Source organism: Panthera uncia, chromosome E1, assembly GCF_023721935.1.
Source record: "Panthera uncia isolate 11264 chromosome E1, Puncia_PCG_1.0, whole genome shotgun sequence".
In the NCBI taxonomy this organism is placed as follows: Eukaryota; Metazoa; Chordata; class Mammalia; order Carnivora; family Felidae; genus Panthera; species Panthera uncia.
Window position 1 is genome coordinate 52,010,682 of NC_064814.1, and position 24,933 is coordinate 52,035,614.

The following is a 24,933-nucleotide window of genomic DNA, read 5'->3' on the forward strand; positions in this document are numbered from 1 at the left end:
TGGAAAGAGCGGAAGCTCCACCAGGCAGCAGGCTGCACGGGCCACCAGGCCCAGGGAGGCCACCTGACTTCCTCTCCAACTTCCCCGATCTGCGCCCAGGAAACTAGGCAGTGAGAACGGCGCAGAAGAGAGAAAGGGAGAAATCCTGAAACTCCGTATTTCGAAACCGGAAGTATTTACAGCCCAGGAAGCAAGCGGACAGGAGAGCGGGAACCTTCCATCTCTCACGGATTTTAAGAGCTGCCACCTTAGCCGGCTGCTGGCGGAGGGAGTGGGGGAGGGGGAGGGAGTGCTATTCTTGGGAAGCCTGGGCTCGGTCTGAAAATCCGCGGAGCCGGGAATCAGCAGGTGCCGGCGTGACGCGCGAAGCCAAACACGAAGGCTCAGGCACCGGGAAAGTGACAGCAGCCGGAGGGCCCCCCAGAGCAGGTGCAGCGACCCCCGCCCCGCGCAGGCGCGCAGCCAGCCTGGCCCCCCACCCCCCCCTCCCCCGGCTTACCTGGTGCGCTCCACCCCGGGCTGGAGCCCCAAGCCGGACGGCGAAAGCGAGGGAGCCGCCACCGCCGCCGCCACCGCGGGGCCGTCCGGGGGCTGCTCCAGGAGTGGCGAAGGCAGAGGCGCGGCAGCCAGCTCGGCGGGCGGCGCGGGGGGCTGCATGGTGGGCGGGGCGCAGGACGCCTTCCTGCCGGCCGAGGAGCCTCTTCGGGCCACCCAGGACGTGTCCATGACCCGCACGCCCATGCTGGCGAGGGACACAAAGACAGCCGCTTAGCCGCGCGTGACGGGGGTGGGGCTCCCTCCCCCACGCGGCGAACACATTCAAGCACGTCCGCCGGGAGAACAGCAGCGAAGCCTTAGCGACCCTCCTGGGCGCCCCGGGGAAGCGAGGCCGGGCCGCCGCCGCACCCCCTGCCGGAGGCTCCGGGGTCCCCCAGCCGCGCGCACCAGCGGCCCCCGGCGCTTCCACCCTCTGCCAAAGCCAGCTGGCCTTAGATCTGCGTGTGGACTCCAAAGCTGTCCCCCAGAGCAGAATGCAGCCTCTCTGGGGGGCACTCGCTCCCCCCACCCCCCCACGAGTGAGAGATGGAGATGAGAAGGGCAGGGAGCAGCATCGCACTAGAACATGGCACTGACCAGCAGGACACATCTAAACGTCCGTCCTTCCTTTTGTCACTTGGGGTCTAGAGCACAGGCCCGAGTCCGGACTCCCGCACTGGCCCCAGGACCCTGGCCCAGCTGCAACCCCTACAGGCCCCAGCTGCTCGTCTCTGCCGCAGGGAAGGGGCTGATCATGCCTATTGGTCACTCCGGGTTCCGATTCGCTTTTAACCACCGAGCCACAGCTTCCATTAAAGCCGGCCAAGCACCCAAACACGGCACATTCACCCTCTCGCGGAGCTCACTAAGGCATGGCTTGCTTTGTTTTCAGAGATTGAACGTGACCTCATGGCTACCCGCGAATACCGTACCTTTGGATTTTCCTAAGGCTGCAGGGACAGAAACATACAGATATTAGTGTCAAAAAAACTATGCCTTCCTTTGGACACACAGGTTGCTGGGGTCGGGGTCTGAGAGTGGGGCCTTTACGGTGCTGTGAAATGGTTTCAATTGACTTGCCCTCTCTAGTTCGAGTGACTCTTCTGATTGGGCCAAGGTTGTATCCTACCAAGGTCACAGGTGAATAGAGAATCTGGAGGGCTGATATCGGTGTGGGTAGGAGTGCGGGTTGTGGGGAGAGGGTGTCATAAGGGAGAAGAAAGAAATCAGTGGAAATTGCCATCTGCCGGCTTCCAAGTTACATGATTTAGAAGGCTATTCATTCTGGGGCGCCTGGGTGGCTCAGTCGGTTAAGCGTTTGACTCTTGATTTTGGCTCAGGTCATGATCTCACTGTTCGTGAGTCGAGCCTCCATTGGGCTCTGCGCAGACAGCTCGGAGCCTGCTTGGGATTCTTTCTCTTCCTCTCTCTCTGCCCCTCCCCCACTCACGCTTTCTCTCTCCCCAAATAAACGTTAAAAGAAAAAAAAGTTTTAGAAGGCTGTAAGTTCTTTCCATCGCCCTAGGAGGTAACTGGTAACCGTGGTGTGAAGTCAAGACTTTCGCCGTCTAAGCCAAGACCTGATTATTTCCAGTACCAGGGAGACGCAAACATTTGTGCGACGAGAAAACCTTCCAGCCTCCATGTCTGCCGTGTATCTGCACAGTGGGGTGTGGGTATGGGGGTGATCTCGTGCTTACTCTGACCCACCCCGGTCAGAAGCACAGACCTATTACCGTGAATTCTGTCCACCCCGAAAGGGCTTTTAGATACGAGCACCAACATCAAACAAACAAACAAACAAACAAAAGGCTCAAGTTCCTAGACTGGTTGCTGCAGGTAGGATTTAGGTTCCTTGAAGGAAACGTGCCTCAGGATGGAGCAGGGTCAGTAAAAGCAGAGCACACACGAGGATGGGGACAGCTTCCTGACACTCGTCCCTCCATAAGATCCCCGGAGGTCTTTTCACGTCCCGTGTCATGGTTACTATTTCTCATCTCCCGTGGAGGGCACCTGGGGGATTAGGGGGCTGGATGCCTGGGTCTCTTTCCAGGACCTACTAGCTTTCAAGTCATATTGGGTCTGAGGAACCCCCTCCCCTCCCCCCCCCAGTAAATAAGCACCTTCTCCAGGAGCTCCAGAATCGCTCCTGGAGGCCACTCAAAACTCTAGGACAAGGTCCAGCTGCATACCCTGGTGTTTAAAGGGGACTGCAGGGGAGAATCATTAGGCTCCAGAAATTATCAGGATGAAAAGGGCAAAAGGCTTAGTCTCAGCAGAGGAAGGGAAATGACAGGGCTTAGCTGTGGTGGTAGGTGAGGGTGATCCTTTACTTAGAAGGATCTTTCCAGGGGCCCGTGGGTGGCTCAGTTAAATGGATGACTTCGGCTCAAGTCACGATCTCAAGGTTTGTGGGTTCGAGTCCCGCGTCGAGCTGTCAGCAACAGAGCCTGGAGCCTGCTTCAGATTCTGTCTCCCTCTCTCTCTCTGCCCCTCCCCTGCTCATGCTCTGTCTCTCTCTCAAAAACAAACATTAAAAAAAAAAAAGATCTTTCCAATTTAGGGGAGGGGGGTGCAGCAGGGCGGGGCATGGGCTTCAGGATCAGGGCTCCTGGGGGATGCCTTCTATTTCCAGGGACATCTTCCCGCATCGGCAACCTCCGATACCAGGCTCCCTGGTGATCTGGTTTACCAAGTGCAACGGGCTTTAGGGTCTGAATCCCAGCTTTTCTCATTACCGTGTGATATGGGTGAGTTACTTAACATGTCATGTCCTCTGCTCATTCTCTGTAAAATGGGAGTGATAATGACCCTCCCCCCTCCTCCTCAGGGTCGTCAAGAACAAGCAGGACAGTGTGTACAAACCACAGAGCAGCTACTAAGAAACCAACTAGCGGTAGCCTTGACAATGATGATGCTCTGTCCTTGCAGGTGCCAAGTACAGCCTTTTCTGTCTTAATCTTCACAGAGAATGAAGTAAAGACAGTGAATCCGGCCAGGAGGAGATGGAGATACCATGAAGACCCCATCTGGGTCACGTCACCCGAGTCCACAGGATCTGCCATGAGATCGTTTCCCCCTCCTAACAAAACACCAAAGATCAGGGTGGGGGGTTCTCTGGTAGGCGTAAGAGGAACAAACAAGGAATACAGTCCCTTTCCCCCAGGCTCTGGAGTCTTCCAGGGACCTGGTGAGGTGGGCCCATGTGGGCATCAGAGGGCGGGATGCTGAAAGCCTCCTTGGATGACTATAGGCATCAGGAATAGAAAAATAAAGAGGGGATCCTCACCTCCCTAAGTCTTACTGCCTAGCCCGGGTCGTCAGGGCAGGAAAGAAGGGAAGAAGAGGGGTCGTCTTGGCTGAAGGGTTCTTTGGGAAGCAAAACCTGTGACGGGCAGCAGGGGACTCGGGCAGAAATGGCCACAACACTCCGCCCCACAGAGGCCTTCCACGTCCCGGGCGGGGGGCTGCGGGGGACGTCCGGCAACCTTCCTCGGTCCTCAGCCAGTCCATTTTGGCTTTAGTGCATTTTCTCTTGCGGAACCAGCCTGAATGCCCACAGCGGGTGGAGCCAAAAAACCATTTCAGGTGTTCTCAGTGAGACGGAACACCATCCACCCAGTGAGTGGAAAGGAAGGGGTTGGTCAGAGTACCTCATGGACGGAGAAGCGTACCCAGGCACGTCGCTATCTTAAAAACGGCACGACGTCACTCAAAATTCCAGTCTGTGTGCTAAAAGCAGCTAACGCTGACCATGTACGGAGGACTGCTCTAAACACTTCATAAGCCAAATTTTATTTAATGCTCAAGGCAACTCTCAGGTGGGTGCCTACTATCATTGCGTATCAAGAAACTGAGGCAGTCAGAGATTAGGTGACCTCCCAAGGTCACGGGACCAGAATCTGAACTTGGAGAGAGTCTGACCCCAAAGCTCACATGCCGCATGTTCAGAGTATGTAAGGCTTCTTCTTCTCCCACAAGGTGGGTGGACGGAGAGAATGGAAAGGTCAGACCTATAAATGTCTCCTTGGTGCAGGAAAGGAAGTGATGTTCTTGTTTGAAAGCCTGTAACCTGGTAGGCCACGCAGGGAAAGCCTAAGAGCCAGAATCTTAAAAATGAAGAGACAAAGAACTGCCTCCGTGGGGGGAGGGAAGGAAACAACCCAAGTCTGAAAGATGGAAAATCCAGCTGCAAGGACACGTCTACAGGGGTGCCTGGGGGGCTCAGTCGGTTGAGCGTCCGACTCCAGCTCGGGTCATGATCTCACGGTTCGTGGGTTCAAGCCCCATGTCGGGCTCTGTGTCGACAGCTCAGAGCCTGGAGCCTGCTTCTGATTCTGGGTCTCTCTCTCTCTCTCTCTCTCTCTCTCTCTCTTCCCTTCCCCTGCTCATGCTCTCTCAAAAATAAACATTAAAAAAAAGTAAAAAAAAAAAAAAAAAAGAATAGGTAGATCGTCATGGGTTAGCTGTTGCTTTTTGCTTTTTTCCCCTCTGCAGGACAGCTAGCTGCCACGCAGCTCGTGAATCCCCAGTCAGGGACAATCCTAGCCGGAGGTATTAACTAATATATGGCTTTGAAGTATTTTAAGTCTATAGAGATCTGCAAGGTTTTGATTTTTGTTCTAAAGATCAGTTGCATTGGGCAAAAGCCGGCCAAGGGAGAGGAGACAAGAAATGCATCTGTCATCAGACGGGAGGCCCTGGGGAATCTGGGTGGCTCTCCAGGCATCCATGGAAGACTTTCAAGTTCAAGGAATGTTTAAGATACACTTGGGGGCCAGGAAGCAGTGGCAGGGGCCTTGGGGGTCACCACATGGTGAGTGACAGGAAACCTAAAAATCCAAAGACTTACCCTTGCCTACACGCACCAGGGAAGGCCAGACTCGGGTAATTTCCAGTGCCTCCAGGGATGATCCCTTTTTTAAATAACAACAAAGTTTCATAACCTCCCCCAGTACAAATAAAGGCTGGAGTCATCTGGCCCCATTTCTCGGCCTGGGCCTGGGCCAAGAATTTACCTCTCCAAGGTCCATTTGGCCAGTACAAATCCAAAATAGGAGTCAACTTTCCCACTGATACCCAGGATGACTAGGTGAGCTCGTCTGCATTAGGGTTCAGGTTCTATCGGAAATAAAATGAACGCACCAGACAGACATCCATGACACGTCTTTTGGGGTCGCTGCCTTCGCTGTTCATCCTCCCCTTCAGGGTCTATAGAACACCTGATAGCCGCAATTACAGAAGCAAGGCCCTTGGACCACTAGCTCTGATTATCACGCGACCGCCGACTTCGATTTAATGAATTTGGGAAACAAAGCACGCCACAGCGCCCTCAGGAAGATCTGTGACACGTGACAGACTCTAAGAGGTCACACGCTAAACCAACTGGTCTCCGTGTGTTGAACCATGTGTTTTAGGAGTCCGTTAGACCCCAGACTCCCAAGCCAATATGACCAACAGCGGAACCAGTATTCCAGAAAGCACCATTCACATTGCTCTTGGACCTCCTCAATTCAAGACGCCTATCCTGAGCTGGACATCTCGATGAAGGTCCAGGCAGGTGGGACAAGACCCATCAGAGAGTGGCTGTCACACACAGGCTAAGGATGTGTCGCACACCAAGCTGAGCTCTAAAGGAGATCATGAGCTCTGGTGGAAAGATCCTCGTAGATTTGTGGGCTGCTGATAGAACACCTCTGACGACCAGACCGCCGTGGGACAAGTGAAATGGCGACAGGCACGTCAGGTTTTAAGACTTGAAAGAGGAGCCACATGTTGGTCTTCTGAGTCGGAAGAGCCAACGCCACTGGGATTTCTGGGGACAGACTGCTGTCCCGCTGGGACCCAAGAGGCTAGAACTGAGCAGAGGCAGCGGGACAGATGTGCCACCGGCAGGGTTAAGTGAGGAGGGCGTGAGCCAGAGCCAGAAGGCAGTTAACAGACAGCAGGGAACCCGGTGTATACGGAATGGGTCGTGTTCGTACCGGTGAGGTCTCTCAAGTATATAACAGGCAGTGGGCTGGGAGTGGAGACAGAGGGGAGTACAAAGGGGGAGGACCATAGCCATCAGGTAAGCGAGCAGGGAGGCTCCGCTGTTGACGTCACTTCTCTTCCTGCCTCTGGCCTATCCACGGGCCTCTCGACCATCCCAGGTGAGTTTGTGCAGACTCTGCCGATGCATGCATCTGACAAATGCTCAGGGCTCCTGGGTCCCTCCTGACTAATGGGCAAGAGAGTGTAGACACCTTGGCCAACTCTTTAGGCAGGAGGGTTCACATAAACTATCTGATAGGACCAGGGCGCATGGGTGGCTCAGTCGGTTAAGCATCCGACTTTGGCTCTGGTCACGATCTCATGGTTCGTGAGTTCGAGCCACGCGTCAGGGCTCTGTGCTCACAGCATGGAGCCTGCTTGGGATTCTCTCGCTCTCCTTCTCTCTCTCTCTCTGTCCCTCCCCTTCTTGTGCTCTCTCTTAAAATAAATAAACTTAAAAAAAAATTTTTTTTCAATTGTATCATTGCCAAGTTCTTTATTCAGAATGGCAAGATCTTTCTGTGATTCAGTGGTTCTCAGCCCTAGATGCATGTTAGAATCAGCCAGGACACCTTTAAAAAACCATCAATGCCTGAATCCCAGCCCAGGCCAATTAAATCATCCTAGAGGAATGGGGCTGGGGCCTCAGAACAGCAGTATTCTTTTTTTAAACCATGTTTTATCTTTTATTGCATAAGAAGCCACCCTCGAAACAAACCAGCTTATTTATCTGGGTCTCAAATCCACACCTTTGGCAGAGTTTGGCAGGTACGGCTTGTATTTTCTACACGGCACTAGCCGAGATGGTCTGGCTTGGCGAGGACAACTCCCGAGACGATTCCCTTACTGGGCACTGGCTGTCAGCTCAGTGCTCAGCTGGGGATGAAGGCGGGGGGGGGGGGGGGCGGGTTTCACTTCTCTCCAGTGAGAAGAGTGGAGAGCTCTTGGGCTCCAAGAGTGGCTGCTTGGACTCCCACACGACGAGCTACTTGGGTTCCAAGAGCAAGTGCTTGGGAGACCCAGGCACAATCAACAGGGCTCTTTCCGACCCTGTTGAAGTGCTGGTAGATCTCTTCCACCACATTCTGTTAGTTAAGTCATGGACGCCAAATCATTGCCAAAGGGAGCGTGGCTAGATTTCAACCCCCAGTGGGAGAACCAAGCACCTGCCGCCATTTTCACCATGACACGCCCGGCACGCATTTGCGGCGAAGGGAGGTGTTAGGGCCCTGTGGCTGCTGTAACAAGTACCACAAAGCTGGGAAATGACAGACATCCATTCTTTCGTAGTTCTGGAGGCCAGGAGGCCACTATCTGTAGGAATGGGCCAAAGCCAAGGTGTCAGCAGGACTGTGCTCCCTCCAGAGGCTCCAGGACAGAGGCTACATCTTGGCTCTTCCAGTATTTGGTGGCATACACTTCTTAGCACGTGGCCACATCTTTAGATCTCTCTCTGCTCCATTTCTGCATTTTGCCTTCTCCGTGTGCCTATGTCACATCTCCTTCCGCATTTTAGGACACATGTGATTGCACTGAGGGCCCGCCCTGATAATCCAGAGTGATCCCCTTAGTTCAAGGTCCTCATTTTAATCACATCTGCAAAGACGCTTTTCCCAATTATTTACAGGTTCCGTGGTTCAGGACCCGCTATCTTTCAGTGGGGGGGGGGGGGGGTCATTATTCTGCCAACCAGAACAATGAAAAAAGGCTGATGTGAGCTTGTAAATCTGCCTCCAGGCCTTACTAAAGACACTCTGTTTTCTAAGTCATCCTGAATCAGAGGCATCAGGACCAAAGCCTGGAGCTGGGATGGGAGTGAACCACCTTGAATAATGTCTGGGACAAGAGAGCCATCAGCCAGAAACACACTGCTGGCACTGAAGGGGAACTCACCATTTCTTCTAAGTATTGGCCAGTTTTTCCTTTTCTTTTCTTTCTCTCTTTCTTTTTCTTTCTTCCTTTTCTTTTCTTTTCTTTTCTTTCTCTTTTTCTTTCTTTCCTTCCTTCCTCTTTCCCTTTCTTTCTTTTCTTCTCTGTCTTTCTTTCCTTCCTTCTTTTCTTTCCTTCCTTTTTCTTTCCTTCTTTCCTTTCTTTCCTTCCTTCCTCTCTTTTCTTTCTTTCTTCCTTCCTTCCTTCCTTTCAGTAATGGCGTTATTGACATACAATTGGTGGTTTTGTTTTTTAACTTCAGCAAAACGCTTTGACAAAATGAGCTTTATCACTGTTTCAAGGGGTAGTTTGGAGACTTTAAAATGTGTCTCATAGATTTGGGGTGCCTGGGTGGCTCCGTTGGTTAAGCGTCCGACTCTTGATTTTAGCTCAGGTCACGATCTCACAGTTTGTGAGCTTGAGCCCCGTGTCAGGCTCTGCACTGACAGCAAAAAGCCTGCTTGGGATTCTCTTTGTCCCTCCCCTGCTCGTGTACTTTCTCTCTCAAAATAAATGAACATTAAAATAAATGAAAGAAAATAAGTGTCTCATAGATTTTAGGAGCTCAGAAATGGGATGAACGTAGAGAATTCCCCTGCTATTACTAAAACAACACAGGGACTCAACTGATGTAAATTCCTTTCTTCTCCCCCAGAACATTTACTCACAACCTTGGGGTTCTAGTTCTGTTAAAGCCAGTTAAGATCTGATCATCTGTAAGCCCACTGAACCTTAAAACACCTGTGCCAGTATCCCATTACCCTAAGCTGGGAAGCCCTCTGCTTAATTTAATGTTTAATACAATTTTTTAAAATATTTATTTTGAGAGAAAGAGACAGAGCACAAGCAGGGGGAGGGGCAGAGAGCGGGGGAGACACAGAATGCGAAACAGGTTCCAGGCTCTGAGCTGTCAGCACAGAGCCCAATGTGAGGCTCAAACCCACGAACTGCGAGATCATGACCTGAGCTGAAGTCGGATGCTTAACCGACTGAGCCACCTAGGCGCCCCAATACAAATTTTACAATTCATAAATGTATCCGTTTAGGGTGCCAAGAGTAATTCGCATAGCGCATCCCGAATACCCTAAAAGTAGACGGTGCCAGTTTCTGGCTTTCAGTCAGAATTGTAGGCAGAAGGGGCATTTCATTTACAAAGTTCTCAAATGCCAGAATGTCATCAGAGATGAGGCAGTGGCTTAAAATATCATCATTCGAGGGGCACCTGGGTGGCTCAGTCGGTTAAGCACCAGACTTCGGCTCAGCTCGTGATCTCACTGTTCATGAGTTCGAGCCCCGCATCAGGCTCTGTGCTGGCAGCTCAGAGCCTGGAGCCTGCTTGAGATTCTGTGTCTCCCTCTCTCTCTGCCCCTCCCCTGCTTGCACTCTGTCTCTCACTCTCAAAAAAAAAAAAACCATGAAAAATAAATAAATAAAATATCATTCAAGCTTCTGCAACTTCCTGTGTATTTTGGGGGCCGGTGGACTTTGGCCCAAGATTCCATAGTGGTAACTCTCCCATGGATGGCATCTGGATTGCTTTTCATGGGTGCCTGGAACCAGACAGGGTCTGGCAGGGAGGACAGAGCTGCACAACTCTGATGGAGAAACACTAGGACCCAAGGAGTTCTCCAGAACCCAGCCAGGTCCAGAATTCACCCTCCAGGGTATATCCCCTCGGCTCAACGAACTTCACAAAGGAACAGTGGCTTCGCCTGAGATTAAAAACAAAATCTGAGGGGCGCCTGGGTGGCTTGGTCGGTTAAGCGTCCGATTTCGGCTTAGGTCATGATCTCACCGTTCGTGAGTTCGAGCCCCACGTCGGGCTCTGTGCTGACAGCTCAGAGCCTGGGGCCTGCTTTGGATTCTGTGTCTCCCTCTCTCTCTGCCCCTCCCATGTTCACGCTCTGTCTCTCTCTGTCTCAAAAATAAATAAAAACGTTAAAAAAAAATTAAAAAAAAAAACACCAAAATCTGAGGCACCTGCTAATATGCACTTGTCTGTCTCTTCTCTGTCTCTCTGACTTTCTCTTACAATGCAAAGATCAGATTCTAAGTACACTCTTTTTTTTTTTTTTTTATAGATTTAAGGAATTTCTCCTACTCCCTGCAGCATCTAAGAATTCCCAGTCTTTCTTTCCCCCTTCGCTGGAGAACAACCAACCACACAGAGTAGGTAATCAAGACACAAGACACAATGCACAGCAAGAGTCTGGTGGGTAAGGAGGTAAGCAGGGATCCTGGCCCCTTCTGAGCATGCCTCTGTCAATCCCACGACACAGGTCTAGGTCCCCGCTCTGAAAACAAGAGGGGCGCGTGGTAAGACGCATGCACCCCTACAGTTCCTGGTTTCCAACCTTCCCTCTGTAGCCCTTCAGGCCAGATGCCTTTCAAGCAAGCGGGCCTTTCTGGTTGCCTCGTGATCTGTCGGGGAGACGGAAGTTGTGACTGCTACGCTTCTGTCATCTGAATTTGTCATTCCCATCCAACGTTTTACACTCCCGGTCCGGCTCAAAGGAGCAGTTGCTGCCTTTGATTTCATGGCGGCAATTTTCCATTCTTAACCGAAGTTTACTTGACTGACTCCCTGGACCAACGATGCAACCCAATCCTTCTCTGAGACATATTTTCGCGGAGGCCCCCGGCTTGCAGCCGTGCACGGTCCTCGCGGTCGTGGCTGACGCTCACCGCGAATCAGCCGTGCTTGTCAGAAAACACGTTTATGCCCCTTTTATTTGCTTTGGGGATCCCAGGAGGCAGTTGCACGTTATGGAAACTGATTTCACAGCAGCGTGGAGGGGGTCATTCCTATGCAAGTGAAGCGGAAGGCATTGATGAGTCTCCCCCGGGGACTGTGGCATCAGGAGGTATAGGTGTCCATCATAAGAGACGGGAAAAAGTCTTAGAAACTGACAGGTGACACACAGATTGCGTCAGGTTGTAGGTTTTACTCTCGGTCTTAAAGAGACTGAGGCTGGAAACGTAAAAGCGTGCGTTCAAGGCGCTGCTCGTGCAGGAACGTTGATGGACAATGCAGGTGAGCAGAGCCATCGTCAACGAGGAACCGTTTAGGATTTGAGAACTGACGTACTCTGATAAATTTGGAGTCAAAATATAAAGCGTGTTCCCATCTTTTAATTCCCCTTGCTGGCCGACTTTTTTTCCTTCTTTTGATGATAACTAATGAGTATCGATCGCAACCCTCATTTCAGAAGGTTGCACTTACCTTTGCCCCTAAAGCCAGGGAAGCGAGCCAAGGGACCCAATCTAAACAGCACAGAGGAAAACCTCAAGCAGGAGGCAACAGCTTGATTGCTACAAATCCCCTAAATTGCTGCCAGAGAGGGCGTCCTGCCTGGCAATCCGGTTCCATGTTACCTCTCGGCCCCTCCCGGCTCCAACCCCCAATGCTGAGAAAGGCACACTAAGTCATACCCATCCTTTTTGTAAAACTCCAGCATCATATTATCCGTGGCGACGCTGAGGGGCCGGCGGATCTGCTCGGGCTGGCGACGGTCAGTGGGGTCCATGTCTGGGGAGGGCATTGAGCTATAGTTGGCGTTGTGGTTCACGTGTACCGGACTCCCATAATTCCCTGTGATGTTGAACTCTATCTCTGTGGGGAAGAAAGAAATAGGTGTACGTGATCTATGGGTCCGTCACACCCTTCCTGGGCAGGAGAGATATGAGCAGAGATGGGCTCTCATTTACACCTCACCCCTAGAAAACTCTGTCCCATGGTTCAATATTAGGTCACCTGTTGATATGAATTCATCTTAACATAATTCATCACATCAGCAGGTGCACACAACTGCTCACCTCTCACATTAATATGATGGGCACTTAATAAAGCAATTTCTATTTGTGATTTAAAAAACAACATGGGGCGCCTGGGTAGCTCAGTCAGTTAAGCATCTGACTTCGGCTCAGGTCATGAGCTCACGGTTCATGAGTTCAAGCCCTGCCTCGGGCTCTGTGCTGATGGCTCAGAGCCTGGAGCCTGCTTCGGATTCTGTGTCTTATTCTCACTCTGCCCCTCCCTTGTTTGTGTTCTCTCTGTCTCTCAAAAATATATAAGTGTAAAAAAAGATTAAAAAAAAAAACCAAACAAACCCAAACTTAAACAAGGAACAGTTGGGGTACTTTCTGAAAAAGACAAAATCATCCATTTCAAACCTCATGGTTAAAAGTGAAACACCAGAGCAGTCTTAATTAAATCATGAAAAAGGACAATGCCTACAATCACCACTGTTACTTAACGTTGTTGGAGAAGCTGGCCAATGGAATAAGTCAAGAAAATGAAATGAGAGGAAAGATCGTTATTTTTAGTGATGATGATGTCTTTCTGGAAAACCAAAGAGAAAAAATTAGGAAGGACTGGAAGCAGAGATTTCACTAAGGTCACTAAGGTGGTGTTGGTGATCAAGTGACATCAGAAATATCCCAAAGTTCCCTCGCCATTTCCTATCTGCAACAGAAATTAATCCACTCATCCACAAACTTATAGTGTTATGCCTTAGACTCCTATTCCCTTCTTTCTTTATGCCGATTTCCCACTCTCACTCAACTTGATGTCATTGACAGAACTCTTAGGACATTAGCAGTTAAGAACCTTCATGGTCAACACACACAAAACCAAGTCAACACCATCAAACTTCTTTGATGTTGATCATCTGAGTGATTACTGCTGATGGACAGAGCACAGAATTATTAACATTCTATTCTTACAGGAGGTAAACAGTTTACTGTAGCATAGCCAAAAGCACATCCTTAATGTTTACTAAACACAGGGTACAGTGCTCTTTTTTTTTCTTTTGAAAACAGTGAAATTAGTACAACTGCTCTCTCCCGAAAGCTGTTACCTTCAGAGTTATCCCCTTCTGCTATGCTGCTTTTTGAACATTTATGAAGCATCATCCGAGGGAGCCACCTCTACAGCCTAATTTTGAACCGGATCCAAAAAAGAACCTGATTGCCTTTGAGCCTCACCTTTACATTTTGAGGGCAACTCAAAGGACACACAAAAGGAGTAACAAAAAGATGGCACCCAGGGGATCGCCGAGCCCTGGATAAAAATTCATGCGCATCTCAGATCTATGCGGCATCTATAAAAGCAGGCGATCTCGCTTTCCTTTCTGCTCCAGCATTTCATAATTCATAGATGTAAAGACACCACGGTGTGGATTTGAGACCAGTAAAATCCACAGACACGGTTAGTGCAGGCAATGGACAGCAATTGTCACTTAGCCAAGGATTAGACAGTAAGACACTGACGTGACTGTCCACACCCTACTTATGTGTGTGTGTGTGTGTGTGTGTGTGTGTGTGTGCGTGCGCGTTTGTGCAGGAAGATTGATAACAAACACTTTTGGTTTCAAAAGTTTCGAGGGGCACCTAGGTGGCTCAGTCGGTTGAGCGTCTGACGTTTGATTTTGGCTCAGGTTGTGACCTCACGGTTGGTGAGCCTGAGGCCCACGTCGGGCTCTGTGCTGACGGTGTGGAGCCTGCTTGCGATTCCGTGTCTCTCTCCACCCCCTCCCCTGCTCACTACCTCTCTCACAAAATAATTAAAAATAAACTTAAGAATAAAGTCTTGCATCCACAGTAACACTGGTTCTTCCCCACCCCCACACCTCAATGCCGCCACATACCTCCAGGGAAGAACCAGTCTGCATGCTGGATGATGGGTTCGACAATCCCGACAATCTGCAGTGAAACCGTGGTCATCATCTCCGTGATGTTCCTGCCAGCGCAGAGCAGAGGGGGGGCAGGGCTGGGTCACCGGCCGGGGCGGGGAGGCACGTCTGGCCCCACAGCCCAGGGCCGGAAGCCTGCAGACCTAGGTCTAAGGGTAGGCTTTCTCTCTGCAAGGGCACTTGACCTTTCTGAGCCTCTCCTTCCCTTCCTCAGAAAGGGGTAACCACAAAAGGCCTCCTTACAGGAGACACATCAATGGATAATATACATAAAACTGTCTGCTTTCCAACTCTGTTCTCTTTTAGGAGACGGCCCTCTATCCCCCGGTTCCAGATGCTGGGGATGCACGCTCTTCGGAGACAGTCAGGAAGGCCTGGAACAGCTTGCCTGGCCTGGGGCTGACTCAGATTAGCTCAAAGACCCTCACCGCAGACCCGTAGCTCTGAGACCATCATGGAGAAGGAGCTACAGAATTCTGGGTCTCCTCCTGAGTCTGAAACCTGAGCAGGCCAAGAGAGAAATAGAACTTGGCAAATAAATGAGGCCGATGATATGCTGGGGGCCCCGGTCGTGCCCTCTGCCACCCGCCCCATGCCTTACCCTTTCGCGTGTTCTGCCCTATACTCACCCTTCTGCTTGCGGCCACAGCAAGTTGGGGCCTAACACAATTGCCATGTTGCTGGGAGTCATCTTGTTCACATCTTGATATTCTGATAGCTTGGATAAAAATTTGATCAAGTATCTGAAAGGGAGTCACAAGGGCCAGGTTGAACCAGGGCTCAGCCCCAGCCGTGTTCCCCCAGCACAGGGCAGACACTTCTCTCCCCCACAGCCCATCTTACCGACAGCCAGATCATACACCCCGCCTTATAATGAAGACACATCATGGAAGAGGACACGAGAATACTTTACAGACAGACAGACTCATATACCAGGACGCGGCTACCTGTCAACATCTACATCACCTAACCCTGGCCAGAGAAATTCCCCATCTTTCCTTTTGACTCTGTTATCTAGTGACCTAAAGTCCCTCTTGTTCTTCAAACCTCAGTCGCCTGCCACCCTCCCCATGTGCAGAGGTGAGAAGCAAAGTGTCCAGGTGTCACCGGCAGGGACCTCCACATGCTAGGGGTGGGATTAACCTCAGGGGGGCTTTCAGAGCTAATGGAAAAAGAAATTAAACATAGGGGCGCCTGGGTGGCTCAGCTGGTTGAACGTCCGACTTCAGCTCAGGTCACAATCTCACGGTTGGCGGGTTCGAGCCCTGCCTCAGGCTCTGTGCTGATGGCTCAGAGCCCGGAGCCTGCTTCGGATTCTGTGTCTCCCTCTCTCTGCCCCTCCCCTGCTCATGCTCTGTCTCAAAATAAATAAAAAACATTAAAAAAAATTAAAAAAAAAAAGAAGTTAAACACAGAGCTAGCACACGAGCCAGGCACTCACTCCTAGAGATGTACCCAAGAGAACTACACCCACACATACGCATTTGTGCACAGGTGTGCACAGTATTAAGTCAGCTAAGAAGTGGAGACCACCCAAATGTCCAGCAAGGGAGGACCGGATGAATGAAACGTGGTCTGTCCGTACAACGGAATACTATTCACCCACGAAAAGGAACAGAATACCGACACACGCTACCACATGGATGAACCTTGAGGACACGGTGCTCGTGAAAAAAGCCAGACACGAAAGACCGCATGTTGTGCATGTTGTGTAAGCCCACCTAGAGGAAGTTCCCAGAGAGGTACCTCCGCAGAGACAGAGAAGGCAGATAAGCGTTTGCCGGGGGCTGGGTTGGGGGAGATGGGGAGTGGCTGCTAATGGGAACAGTGGCTGCTAATGGCGGCGAATGAGATGGTCTAAAAACTAGGGGTGATAGTTGTGGGACTCTACAAACACACCAACAACCACGACACTGTACCCACCAAGAGGACACAACGGTATAGGACTTCTATCTCAAGGAACTATTGAAGGAGCCATACATTAGATCGCTCTTGGGATTTTTTTGTTAATGTTTACTTACTTATTTTGAGAGAGAGAGAGAGAGAGAGAGAGAGAGAGAGAAGGAAGGAGGGAGGGAGGGCAGGCATATGTGAGCAGGGGAGGGGCAGAGAGAGAGAGGGAGAGAGAGAATCCCAAGCAGGCTCTGTGCTGTCAGTGTTGAGCCCAACATGGGGCTCGATCCCATGAACTGTGAGATCATGAGCTGAGCCAAAATCAAGAGTCGGACGCTCAACCGAGCCACCCAGGCGCCCCGTGCTTCTTGTAAAATATACATAAAAAATTACCACCTTGATCATTTTCAAGTGTTAAGTACTTTTGCACTGGGAAGCGACCATCACCACCATCCTCCAGATCTTTTGCGGCTTCCAGAATAGAAACTCTGTCCCCATTGAACGCTAACGTCCCGGCTCCTGTCCCCCTCCCCCAGGCCCTGGCAAACACCCCTTTGCTTTCTGTCCCCGTGAACGTGATGGCTCCAGGTACCACATACATGTGGAATCACACAGTATCGGTCCTTTTGCGTCTGGCTTCTTTCATTTAGCACGAGGTTCTCAAGGTTTATCCATGTAGTAGCACGTGTCAGAATCCCCTTCCTAAAAAGGCTGAATATTGCATTACATGTATATTCTGTTTCTGTTACCCATCGACGGACATTTGGGCTGATTTCACCTCTTGGCTATTACGGATAATGCTGTCACGAACATTAGTGTGCGAGCAACGAGTCCCAGCTTTCGAATAATCCATCGGGCACATACAGATATACCCAGACGTGGAACTGTTGGATCGTATGGTAACTCTGTGTTTAATTTTTTTAAGGGTCCGCCACACCGTCGGCTCTTGGGATTTTTAACAGGAAGGCGGAAATAGGCAGATGGAGACAGGCACTGACGCTGAAAATCTGCATCTGGGGAAGCACTGAGGAGAGGTGACAGGGCCAGGAGAAGTTGCTGGCAAGCCAAAGGGATAAGGAAGCAGAGAGTGTGAAGGTGCAGAAAAGATCCGCAGAGCGGCGGGAAGTGAAATCGAGGCGAAGCAACAGTGAGAGACGTGTGGAAAATAGCTAAGTGCCAGATCACCAGAGGACGTTCTCCGGTCTCCATCTCCGTGCAGACCAGCTCAAGGACACGTCTGCCAACCAGCTCCACGTTTGGTCAGCTTCCCACAGGTGCACCTGAACACCTACCTTTGTGACAAACCCGCAAGATCTTTTTTTTTTATTAAAAAATTATTTTTAATATAATTTATTGTCAAATTGGCTAACATACAGTGTATAAAGTGTGCTCTTGGCTTTTTTTTTTAATGTTTATTTATTTGTGAGAGAGAGAGAGAGAGAGCGGGAGGGGCAGAGAGGGAGACACAGAATCTGAAGCAGGCTCCAGGCTCTGAGGGGTCAGCACAGAGCCTGATGGGGGCTCGAACCCACAAACTGTGAGATCACAACCTGAGCCGAAGTTGGACGCTCAACCGAGCCACCCAGGCGCCCCTTTTTAAATTTTTTGAAGTGTTTAATTTACACCAAAGTTAGTTAGCATATAGTGCAATAATGATTTCAGGAGTAGAATCCAATGATTCATCCCCTACATATCACACCCAGTGCTCATCACAAGTGCCCTCCTTAATGCCCCTCCCCCGCTTAGCCCCTCCCCCCACCCAATGCCCCACCAGCAACCCTCAGTTTATTCTCTGTATTTAAGAGTCTCTTATGGTTTGTCTCTTCCCTGTTTTTTATATTATTTTTGCTCCCCTTCCCTTATGTTCATCTGTTTTGTGTCTTAAATTCCACATATGAGTGAAGTCCTATGATGTTTCTCTTTCTCTGACTGGCTAATTTCGCTTAGCATAAAACCCTCTAGTTCCCTCCACGTTGTTGCAACCACAAGATCTTAAAATAGGTTCCGTTAAGCTTTGCTTCTTGCAAATCAAAGAACTGAACTGCCTGAGCCACTGGCCGCCAAACATAGAGTGCCCTTCATTCTGTGTCTTCATTTGCAAAATGGCAGGGTTGCTTGAGGGTGGAAAGAGAGCCTGTGCATTAACCGTGCCTGGCACCCCATACAAGGCTGTGCATGCTAGTTACCATGACCATTAGCCGGGAAGCCAAGTGTCTGTGGCCTCAATAACTCCGATCCCGTGTCTCCAGGATCCATCCACTTACCGGATATTGTTGTGATTGGCCTTGGGCAATTTTTCACAAGCATTCCACAGCGCCTGAAGCCTCTTGTCTTGCTCCTGAATACTGGGAAATAAAATGGGAAAGCCACTGGTTGAGCTTGAAGCAATGATATCTCACTGGCAATCATATTAACCAGTCATCATACTATGTGGGTATAAGAAACCAACTATCGGGGCACCTGGGTGGCTCAGTCGGATAAGCGTCCAACTTTGTCTCAGGACGTGATCTCGCGGTTCGTGAGTTCGAGCTCCGTGTCGGGCTCTGTGCTGACAGTGTGGAGCCTGCTTGAGATTCCCTCTCTCTCCCTTGATAGATAGGTATTCTTATTGTATTTTATTTTACTTTATCCTATTTTACTTTATATTTTATTTTATTTATAAGCCCTCTGAGAATTAAAAGAAATTGCTTCTAGGACTACAGTTTGTATATACTTCTCCTGAAAATCTACATCAAGGTTTACATGGTGAGGAAGGCCTTTCTGCTCAAAGAATCTTTTCTCCAAAAAAAATTAAAAGGGAAAATGTCAGCAGGGTGAGGGCCCAGCTTTGACCCCTTGGCCTGGGGCCCAAGGCAGGGAGGTCCTCCCACAGATCATGACCAAGGCAAGAAAAATGGTTTTCCCTCATTTCAGGCTGAGGAAGAGGTAAGCATTCTCCAAAACACACTTCTACTAGGAAACTGAAGACCAAATGTCCCATTTAGAAACGGAAAGGTTAACAGATCATATTTGGTCGCAAGCTGACCAAAGGCTGGACGAAGAGGGTCGTGTGCAGGGAGGCCGTTAAAGACCCAGCTCCACCCTGCCCGCAATCTGGTGCCCATTACTGAATCTCTATGCGGCCTCACTTTTCCTAATCTGTAAAATGGGCTCATGGGAGTACTTTCTGTCCGGAGTTGGCATGAGTGGTTTAAAGGAGCATCTGTACAAAGCGCTCCACAGAGCGTCTGGTTCGTCTCAAGCTCTCAGTTCAGCGTCTGAGGGGAGAGGGCAGACGATGCCAAGACCTGGCTAGAACCTGAAGGCCTGGCTGCCTCCCTTCTCTAGCTCATATGTCATCAAGATCACACGTACAGTCAGGAAACAGAAGGGCCAGTTTCCATCGAAGGATACGGTCTCGCTTATCTTCATCCCTAAGACCACGGGGTGGCCCCAGAGAGGCGGCCAGTGCCGGAGATGAGCCCTTGGGTTCCTGAACCGGATCCCATTCCGCCATTTATTAGATGCCAGGGAACCTGCCCTCATACGTCATACACCTGTTCTTGTACTCGACTTCCTCCTCCATCAGCTGGGGAGAACAGCACAACCCACTTTCGAAGGGTTACTGTGACAAATAAGTTAAAAGCGTATCGTGAGCTTATAACAGCAGCGAGCCCCTCGTAAACACGGGACAGAGATATGGCTCGTGATTAATACTGTCACGGAACTCACGCCCACTCTCCACGGCAAGATGTTTACACATGCCAGATACTTGGCCAGGCTTTTCTGATACACAGTCTCTACTCCACCTTGAAAAAAAAAAAAAAAAAACAACAAAAAACAAAACCATGGCGCTCTGAAACTTGATTGGAGCCAGCCTTCTAGAACACCACACAGATGAGCCTGGCTTCACCTCTCGGCCAGTGGGTTTTTTTTTCAGGGCCCAAGGAAGCATAAACATACTCCAGTGATCCTTCCGACAGGCTAAGCTGGCTGTGCTTTGAGACTTAACCCACAACTAGAGAGTTCTAGAAATCATGTCCCTTCTCAAGCACCCAGCAGAGGCCAGCCCACTGACCAGAGATCATGTTTTTATATTAGCAATTTTTTTTAAGTTTATTTGTTTATTATTGGGGGCGGGACAGAGTGAGAGAAGGAGAGAGAATCCCAAGCAGGCTCTGTGCTGTCAGGGTGGAGCCCCATGTGGGGCTCAATCCCACAGACTGTGAGATCATGACCTGAGCCCGAATCAAGAGTTGGACGCTGAATCAACTGATCCTCTGAGGCACCCGTATATTAGCTATTAATGAGCTGTTGTTAATATAGATGTAACGATTATAAGTAAGAGTCAAGGCTCTGTGACCACTCCTTTGTACTCTTCTCTCCAGAAGGAAGCACTACAATCCAGAACCTTCTATGCATTTACATTTACATGGAGGAGCACTCCTAAAACTGAACTGCTTTGAGTATGTTGTGCTTTTTTTCCTTTTTAAAACAACAGAACATCATACGTGTCCTCGTTAACTTGTTTTATTTCACTGAAGAGTATGTCTTCCTATCTTTTCATGCTAGCAGTAGCTCGAACAGAGCTTTTAAGCACTGCGGAGTATGTTAACAGGGCAGATACACCATAATTTACTTGGCCATGCCCCACATTCCCCACCAATGAGGCTTTACTAACTTCTAGGCTTTCGTTATCCCAAATAACGCTGTCGTTGGCATCCTTGTTCATGCCTCTTTGGGCACATATTCGGGCATCTCTCCACGATACATACCAAGAAGTGGAGTCGTAAGATCACAGGCTAATAAGCTTTCGTAAGGCATACATAGGCTTTCATCATTTCAGCAGATACTTAAATCAACTCCAACCAACAGCACACTCCAAAAATGTGGCGTACTCACTTGGAAGCCTGAATCCACTCGTCATAGAGTTCAAAGGTCATAAGAGGTTCTGGCAACTCTCGGAGGTAAGATTTCAAAGCTCCTGGACACAAAGACAACATTGGCTAGGAGCCACTTGCCATTGGCACAGACAAGTTCTACCAGCCAGCATCACCCATGTGGGTTACATGTGGGGATGGGTTCCCTGACCCTCATGTGGTTTCCCACACGCACGGATCGGAGGCTCTGGCATGGCGGTGGGACCTGGGCTTCCAATCACGCTCGCTTCCCCCTTTTATTTCCCACCAACACCTTGTCTTCTCTTGGCACGTTGGGGAGAACTTTCTTCAAGGGGCCCGAGCAACCAGGCTTAAAACCGAGCCCCGAGAGGACACATCGGAAGCACGTTGGGAGCCACATGGTGTCATGTGACCACATGCCCTCCACACTGACCCCTTCCCCGTGAGCCTCTGCAGCCCAAGGGAGCACCTTGCTACGGGGAGGTGGGCGCCCACCTGCAATTGCATGGGGGTCTGCTGAGTACTCCTGCACATCGACCACACAGCAGTCCAGGGCGGCTTTTAGCTTCTTCAACTTGGAGGCAGACGGCGCCACCCGGAAGAGTCCCTGCCGACAGCACAGAGGGTCAGCGCACAGCGCCGTAACTCAAGGGAAGGGCACAAGAGCAAGGCGAACAAACAGGAAGTCTCCCCACTCCCTTCCTCCAAAATCTCCTCGCTGCCTTCTTCCCATCACCATTTTCCAATATGGCGGCTGCCTGCTCTGCTCTCTGAATGTCTGCTCCTCCTTTAGCCATAAGCAACTCTGGAGCAGGAACTGAGCCTCACCCACTGTTGTGTCCCCAGTGCCTAGGATGGGGTGACCCGTCATGCTGGTTCGGTAAGTATTTGTTGAGTTAATGAACCCTGGGCACTCCCCAACTTCTTGTTCTTTTGTATTTAAGATATATTTTGGAGAAGGGATGCGTGATCAGACGTGGAAGGCTAGGAAGCTCAACACGAAAAGGTCTATGGAGTGAGTGTGTGAGTGTGTGAGTGTGTGAGTGTGTGAGTGTGTGAGTGTGTGTGTGTGTGTGTGTGTGTGTGTGTGTGTGTGTATTGGGAGACACAGGGCTCTACTTGAGAGACAAAGTCTATGTCCTCAGGGGACGGGCAAACTAGGGATGGTCTGTGAGGGAGCAATGCCTCCTTTGGTCCTTCCGGGTTTCGTTCTTCAAGTTCTGAATCACTGTCCTGTCTTCCAAGTGAACCCTTGTGCTCTGTTCAAAAGTGAGCCCTGAAGAGAAAGAGAAGAAGACGGGTGTGCGGAGGGGTGATTACAGGTCAGAGTTAGAAGCGAACCCCCAAGTCACGCGTGGGATGAAAAGTTTGGCTTCAGCTTCTCGGCTCCTTACATTCTGTGATGCCACCCCCAGGGGTGAGAAACGGGCTGGCAGAACAGGCCTTTCAACCTTTCATGGCCATGGTTCAGGTCTCCAAGTTTTCTTCGGAAGAAAACGTTCCTGGTCTGAAATACTGAGTTTCTGGCCTGCTGAGATCGCTAACTCCCTTCTAAGTAGATGTCCGAAGCTCTCTGGCATGTATGCAAGGACTCCATACGCGTTTGGACTGGTGCATCAATAAGGCTGCTGTGACCAAGAGCAAGCTACAGCATGTGTTAAAGAAATGGGTTGGATCGTCATAAAACCATGCCCCTACCGTGGAGGAAAACCAATAGCATTTGGTGATGGAGAACATCAAAGAGAAGGGAGTAGGGTCGTCAAATAGAAGCCTATAGATTTTTTATTTGGTTCCTTAAAAAAATTTTTTCTTAATGTTTATTTTTGAGAGAAAGAGAGAGAGCATGAGTGGGGGAGGGGCAGAGAGAGAGGGAGACACAGAACCCGAAGCAGGCTCCAGGCTCTGAGCTGTCAGCACAGAGCCTGACACATGGCTTGAACCCACGAACTGCGAGATCATGACCTGAGCCGAAGTCGGACGCTCAACCGACTGAGCCACCCAGGCGCCCCCACTGCGTCCCTGAGAAGGCCGTTTCACTGAACGACATAAAAACCAAGAGGAGGAGAAGGGGATTCTCACAATAGCTAGTGAGTCCAGTCTGGGGGTGTCATGGAAAATCTGCACGAGCATGTTGAAGAAATAGTGGCAAATGCGGGAGTAGAGTCCAGAGCAGGGGGGTGGGACCCCAAATCCTCACAGAAGGCAGGGCTGGGCTGATGGTGTTTGGACAGATAATCCCAATGCCCCTCGCTGGCAGAGGCAAGAGGGGACCTGGGGAGCCAAGGCAAGTGGTAGGTTCAAGGACAGCGACGCTTCCAAGGCGGCTGCATGAAGTCCTGGAACTTGGTACACTGGCTTCCCTGAGGATGGCAGAGGGAGTGGCCCAGGGGTGGGGACAGAATGGAGCTGTAGGAGAGCGAGAGGCAGTGCGAGGGGGTAAGGGTCCAGGGGCAGCACACATGGAGGGTTCTTTTAAGAAACTGGACGGCCCCTGGGGTGCCTGGGTGGCTCAGTCGGTTGAGCGTCCGACTTTAGCTCAGGTCATGATCTCACGGTTTGTGGGTTCAAGCCCCGCATCGGGCTCTGTGCTGATGCCTCGGAGCCTGGAGCCTGCTTCGGATTCTGTGTCTCCCTCTCTTTGTGCCCCTCCCTCACTTGCACTCTGTCTCTGTCTCTGTCTCTCTCTCTCTCTAAAAAAAAAAAAAAAAAAAAGGAATTGGATGGCACCAAAGACAAAAACAAGAAGGCAGGGAAAGAATAAGAAGTGGTAGCTGGGTTGAGAGAAGATATTTCTCCCTAGGCTATGGGCCACCTGAGCTTATCTATGACTTACTACAAGGAAAAGAGCTACTGCGTGGGAAGGAAAGTTGAAAGGGAGAGACCGAGGTCTATTGAGCGGCGGAAAGAACCGGCTTACGTTGGTTACGTGTTCGAAGATATGAACAAATTATTTTTATGTTTTGCACATGATATTTTTAAGTTACGGGTTACACAGAACTATTATGCACTCCCCATCTTTTGGAGAAACGTCCTGAAATAGTACAGATGAAATCACAGAACGGTCTGGGATTGGCTTCAAATTATCCAAGGCAGGCGTTGGGGGGCAGGATCGGAGGGAGAGACAAAACAGGACCGTCCATAAGCTGGGTGATGAGGCTCATTTTCTTGTCTTTACGTGTTTCAGGTTTTCCATAATTCCAAGAAGTGATGGGGAGGAAAACAATACAACAACAACCCAGTTTACCTTCCACCGTGAAGCTATGGCTCAGGGACCATACAGACCCCTTCATCTGCTAACCGATAACAGACATGAAAACGGCCAGCACTTAAAACGTGGTTCGTCTGGAATGGCCGGCGTGCGAACATGCCTGGCACAGAAGAGGGGGCCAACGCGTGTCTGAGCATTCACTGGCTTCCTTGTCTTGCGCGGCCCTCAGTGTGCCGCACGGGACCCAGTGCTCGCTTACAGACTTGCAACTGTTCCGAATTAATCAGGTTTTGAACCAGTAAGTTCGAAAGGCACCACGTCCCCTTTCATACTCTGCTCGGAGATAAATGCCTGGCACGCCCTGAATATCGACTGGCTGGTCAGATCAAAGGGAGATGTTGTTGAGACTTCAAAATAAGCCTACAGAAGAAACCAAACGTGAGGGCTGCCTCCCAGGAAATGGTTGACGCAGCAAAAAAACAACAGTCGCCACTTTCCCATAGACGTCGTCACATGTGGCTCTTAAAAAGTGCTTCCTAACGTCTCTACCAATCATGTTTCCAGGCTCTCTGTGAGAGTGTGATCAAAAAGGTTAAAAGGTCTATTTTTGAAATGGGGGAGCTTATAAAGCAGTGAAAATAGGAGGAGGAGGGGGAGGAGGAAGGGGGAGAAGGGGGAGGAGGAAGGGGAGGAGGAGGAGAAGGAGGAAGACCAGAAGGAAAAGGAGGAGGAGGAGAAGGAGGGGGGAGGGAGAGGAAGG

At 50.3% G+C, this 24,933-nt stretch overlaps 1 protein-coding gene across 1 annotated transcript in view; it reads right to left on the reverse strand.

The window, feature by feature from the left end:
- Positions 1-24,933, reverse strand: part of ARHGAP44 (Rho GTPase activating protein 44) — a 177,204-nt gene that overhangs the window by 10,967 nt on the left and 141,304 nt on the right. Inside the window, exons 9-15 of the mRNA XM_049635352.1 lie at positions 21,461-21,610; positions 20,967-21,048; positions 18,350-18,430; positions 14,822-14,935; positions 14,148-14,239; positions 11,932-12,112; positions 500-742 (exon numbers count right to left, since the gene is read on the reverse strand). Of these exons, the coding sequence (XP_049491309.1) occupies positions 500-742; positions 11,932-12,112; positions 14,148-14,239; positions 14,822-14,935; positions 18,350-18,430; positions 20,967-21,048; positions 21,461-21,610 (943 nt within the window). The remainder of the gene's footprint in view (positions 1-499; positions 743-11,931; positions 12,113-14,147; positions 14,240-14,821; positions 14,936-18,349; positions 18,431-20,966; positions 21,049-21,460; positions 21,611-24,933) is intronic.